Source organism: Giraffa tippelskirchi, chromosome 8 (assembly GCF_054371585.1).
Source record: "Giraffa tippelskirchi isolate mGirTip1 chromosome 8, T2T-mGirTip1v1.2.pri, whole genome shotgun sequence".
Lineage (NCBI taxonomy): Eukaryota > Metazoa > Chordata > Mammalia > Artiodactyla > Giraffidae > Giraffa > Giraffa tippelskirchi.
The window spans coordinates 36,266,175-36,271,026 of record NC_137282.1 but is presented as its reverse complement, the minus strand read 5'-3'; the positions used below and the strand labels follow the sequence as shown (position 1 = coordinate 36,271,026).

Sequence of the window (4,852 nt, the reverse complement as noted above, 5' to 3'; positions counted from 1 at the left end):
CTAATAATCCATTTAACTTGACCTAAAATTAACCCTTCCCTCTATCCTATATTAACTCATCTCTGGTTTCTGGTGAGCCACCCCACAGTTTCTTGGGTGTGTGACATCCGTGCTGAAGCCACAGGACCCTTCCTTGATGGACAGAGACGCTCCTAGGCTTTATTTCCTGGATTAACATAGCTGCAAAGGAGTCATTTTTAGACCTTGCCAAGGAAAAACAAGCCACAGCAACTGTGGAATTCCTAACAAGGGCCGTGTCCCACTGGTGAGGAACCATGGCAAGAAACCCCTTTGAAACTCACCATGGCTCCCTGACCAGTCTTTTGGAAACTCCCTTCTATGAAAAGTCATGCCTGGTCTTGCAAATAAAACTGCATCATCAGCTTCCTTAAAAAAAAAGAACCTCTGCTGTGCTGCAAATCATAGATCTTTAAAACACACCAATTTTTATTTTGTTTATTTGTTTAGGCTACACCAGGTCATAGCTGTCACATGTGGGATCTAGTTCCCTGACCTGCTATGCTTGGGAGTACCGAGTCTTACCCACTGGACCATCAAAGAAGTCCCATAAAACAGCATTTTTTAAAATTGTTTTTTAAAAAAACTTTGGAGTATAGCTGATTGATAATGTTGTGATAGTTTCAGGTGAACACAGCAAAGTGACTCAGCTGTGCATATACATGTATCCATTCTCCCCCAAACTCCCTTCCCGTCTAAGCTGTCACATAACAAGCTGAGTTCCCTGAAAAACAGCATTTTCAATGAAGAGACACGGTAGACAACGATTCAGTCTCACTTCTTTCTCCAGGGTAGTATTATAGCGTGTATCTGAATTGACCCTGTAGTATATAGATTTTGCCTGCAAGGTCCATAAGTAAACAGATACGTAGATATATATTATGTACAGATAATTATACATGTAAGTAGATTATGTCTACCTCTCTCAAATATCATTTAGAGCTAAAGCAGAAGCAATCATGATCAAGACCACTTATTTTCCATCAGAAAAGTCCTATACCTGGGTGACAGCCGGGGACTCTGTCCAGTCCAGGCAGCCTCCATGGCTTTGCCGAGCCTCAGATGCGAGACTCTGAGCCACAGCAGGGGACCTGAACAGGACTGAAGCCCCGGGGGCTCCTTCAGGACGGGGTCCCCCCGGGTGCCCACAGTTTTAAAGGGCTTGGAGTTCTACTCAGAGCTGCATGGCAAGTTCCATCCTGAGCTTTAGCATTTCTGAAAAGCCAGGTCACTGTCTCTCCAGCACTGAGATGGATGGATGTTACTAAGTGAGGGATGTTACTTAGTGATGGAGGTTCCCCTTAATCCAGTGAAGGGGTCCCCACTGCTGGGCCTGCTTTGTGACACTAGGCTGGGGAGGGGCGTTCCATGGCAGCGTCATCCTCCCACTCTGTCTCTGATGAAAGGAAACGGAGCACCCATCTGTCCATCACGAGTCCCACTGAGATGTTAGGAGACCAGCATGTGATTGTGTTGCAGTGAATTAAGAAAAGTTTTTTTTCTCTCTCTCTTTTTCTTTTTTCCCTTTTGTGGCTTTCTCCACTTTAACTGTTCCTAACTATAGTTTGCACTGGTAACCAAGTTTCTTCTTTTCAGAAGACTAACCTATTATGCAAACTACATCCGGCACCTATGGCCCTCTATTTCTGCAGGAGCCACATTCTGCATCTATTATCCTTTAACCTATTGTAGCCACATCCTGATACTTAACTTTATCGCATCTTAAACCTCCCCTTGTAGTTTGTTTTCCCTTCCTTTGCTCTATGTTACCTCTGTTGATGCTTAACTTTATGGTGCACTCTCTTTGGAAGCCACCCCCTTGGAGTTTGCTTCCCCCTATTTTATTACAGGAAGAAAGTCTCTGGGAAATTCCCAAAGGACAATGGACCCAACCACCAGAACCCAAATACCTAGCTACCTGACACTGGCCTGTGGACTGTTTCCAAACAGTGCAGAAAGAGAGAATTCAGGATCCCTACACCTTTCGTCATGTATCTCCAACCCCTGACTGTGAGCCCCGAATATATGATCCCCACGATTCCCGATGGAGGGGAGACAGGCTCCTTGAGGCAGGAGCCCACCGTTTCTCCCTTCTGCCAGCTTAAGAAGTAAAGCCATCTTTCCGTTTGCTCCAAACTCTGTCTCCACAATTTTTATTCAGCTCCGGTGGGCAGAGAAAACCAAGATTTTGGCGGTGACTATTGTTGCCATCCTGTAACAGCTAGCTGGTGTGGGGAGCAAGTCGGGACCACTGAGTCTCTTCCCTCAGTGCCCCAGGGGCCAGAAAAGGCGTGGCTGTCTCTGCGGATGCGGATGCTGGGAGTCAGCAAGTCTTGCCCAGGGAGTGAAACTGCCTCTGAAGGAGTTAGTCCCCGATTTGGCCTGAAACAGCCTCTCAGGGAAACAGTGGGCAGATTCAAAGCCCTGCAGGGGCGAGGGTGGGGCTGGGGAGCGGGTAAGCGAAGGGTCAGCAAGAAGCCTGTGTCCCCGCCAAGGGAGACAGGCCCCTGGGCCTTGCCACACTCCTGCCCATCAGCTGAACTGACTGCAGGAAGAAGCTTCTGGTCAAAATGGCAGCAGGAAAGCTTTTTCTGGGATTTTCCACAGCCTCATTAGCATAAGACTGACTGACCCTTCTTTGTGTTGCAAAAGCCACTTACATAACACACAGGGAAGAGGTTCAATTAATTACTTCATAATAACCAAATCTGCAGCCAGCGCTGAGTTCCTCCCGGAAATTGGGACCTTTATAAAGCCGTCCAGCGCAGCCTCCCCTCCACAGCAGCCGCAGGGCTCCGGACGCCAGCATGAGGCTCCATCGCCTGCTCCTCGCGCTCCTCTTCGTGGTCCTGTCCGCTGGGTCAGGTGAGCTTGTGGGAGCCCCGGGGGGAGCCGCGGGCTCGCTCTCCTGTTTCTACCTCCTCCTGTCCTGCTACCCTCATCTACACGTGGTCAGGCTAAACCCACCGTTTTTGATGCTTATGAGAAGCCAGCGCTGAGTCCTTAGTGGAGAGAGGGGTCTGAGAACCGCCCTGCAAAATTCCTGGCTGTTTCTAAGCCACTCCAGTGAGTCAAAGCTTCCAAGCCCGTCTCCTCATTGGTTTCATGAGGAGGAAACAGAAGATGCCTCTGTTAAGTGACTCCTCCTTTTTTTTTCCATAAAAGCAAGAAATTTGATTTGGTCCCATGACGGAAGCACAGAATGTCACTTTATACATCTTTCTACTTGAAGGGTGGCGTCTCTGGGCAACCAGAGAAGTCCAGAGGAGAGTCAGGCTGAGCCTGCGCTTCAGGAACTGCCCTTTGGATGCTCCGTGCTGAGTCTTCTCAGCAGGAAGGTCTCCCAGGACACGTCGCTAATGATGCGACCCTCGCTCCACAGCTGGGAGGCAGCATATCCAAAGCAGTGTGCAGAATGGGATGTCTAATTTTCAATTTGCCCTTGATATTTCCGGAAATAGGATGAAAATATGTAGGAAGAAAGGAACGACGGAGGGAGAGAGAGAGAGGGTACGGAGACTGGGACCTGAGACAACTGATTAGATGTCAGGAATCAAGCTGAAAAGCGCTTGTCTGATCAGTCTTGTTTATGACTGTAACCCAACTCTTAGCACAGTAGCAGGGAGAGAGGACGGGGTGTGAGGATGACAGCCTCTCAGGGCCCGGGGCCTGGGTTCAATCCCTGGTCAGGGAACTAGAGAGGGACCAGAGGTGCCCTGTGGCCAAAAGAGACAAAAAGGTGTGTGAGGAAGACGGGAAGGGGGCTGGTCAGGCGTGTGAGCCAGACGGGAAGGCAGCTGGTGGGAGGAAACCAGAAAGGGAGGAGGAGACGCTCTCACACCAGCGCTGAGAGCGTTCTGAGTCAGGAGAGACGATGATACAAAACTTTTTTTTCCGAACCATTGTCACTCTCAGTTGTAAGGTACTTTGAGAGTAAGTTCTCTTTAAACAGTTCTTACACTTTCAGCTGCATCTTTTCCTCCTATCTCAGATTCACTACTTGACTGACTCCGTGAGTCGGAAAACTAAACGGTGAGAACAGACCTCCGCAGGCTGCTTCTGACTCCTGGCGGGAAGGTGGATGTAGCAGAGCTTCACGGTCTTTGCCCTCGTGGTGGAGCTGACCCCGCACACAACCGTGCTCCTCACACCCCAGTCCCTCAGCCTCAGGTTCTGGAAACGTGAGGGTCCACCAGAGCCTGGGCCGGGTCAGCGTCTGTCTGGAAGCCAGGTCTACGGTGTCCTGGACTCACATCCTGTTGTCACGAGGCCGTGCCTGCATCTCAGCACAGAAAGCCCCAGGGCGTCGCTCAGAGGGGACACAGCTGGCCTTCTCGAGATGCCGCTTTTCCTGCTGACACGTTTTTTCCCTCTTCATTCTCTTTATAGGATTTACTCAAGGTGTAAGAAATCCTCTAAGCTGCATTAGGAATAAAGGTGTCTGTGTGCCAGTCAGGTGCCCTGGAAGCATGAGACAGATTGGGACCTGTGCAGGGACCCCAGTAAAATGCTGCAGAAAGAAGTAAAAGAAAGCGAAGACACGGCCAGGACCGATTCGGAGTCGGAAACTGCGCCCTTCGACAGATTGTCTAAAATTTAAACAAAAATAAATTTTGTTCAAAGTTAAAAGAATCTTGCCCACTGGTCACTGTGGTTGTTGTGTGGTGTCTGATCCCAGGTGAATTCCGAAACCCTTGAGGATGCTCTCTGAGCTCCCCATGTGAACCATCGGGGAATCGTGGTGGGGTGCGCTGTGCTCCCAGGTGTGTGGCCCCCTGTTCTTTGGGGACCTGACCTTTCCCAGCCCCTCTGTCTGCTGTCCTCCTGCTTTCCG

The 4,852-nt window shown here is 49.8% G+C and overlaps 1 protein-coding gene across 1 annotated transcript; it reads left to right on the top strand.

The window, feature by feature from the left end:
* Nucleotides 1-2,825: 2,825 nt before the first annotated feature.
* Nucleotides 2,826-4,647, top strand: LOC145516363 (tracheal antimicrobial peptide-like). The gene is made up of 2 exons (XM_081517506.1): nt 2,826-2,883; nt 4,408-4,647. The coding sequence occupies exons 1-2, from the start codon at nt 2,826-2,828 to the stop codon at nt 4,542-4,544; spliced, it is 195 nt and encodes a 64-aa protein (XP_081373632.1). The 3' UTR covers nt 4,545-4,647.
* The last annotated feature ends 205 nt before the right edge of the window (nt 4,648-4,852 follow it).

Excerpts from the sequence above, each read along its gene's own strand:
- LOC145516363 (XM_081517506.1), top strand. The coding sequence starts at position 2,826 with ATGAGGCTCCATCGCCTGCTCCTCGCGCTCCTCTTCGTGGTCCTGTCC. Across the intron at positions 2,884-4,407 it reads GGTCCTGTCCGCTGGGTCAG|GATTTACTCAAGGTGTAAGA; the intron begins GTGAGCTTGTGG and ends TTCTCTTTATAG.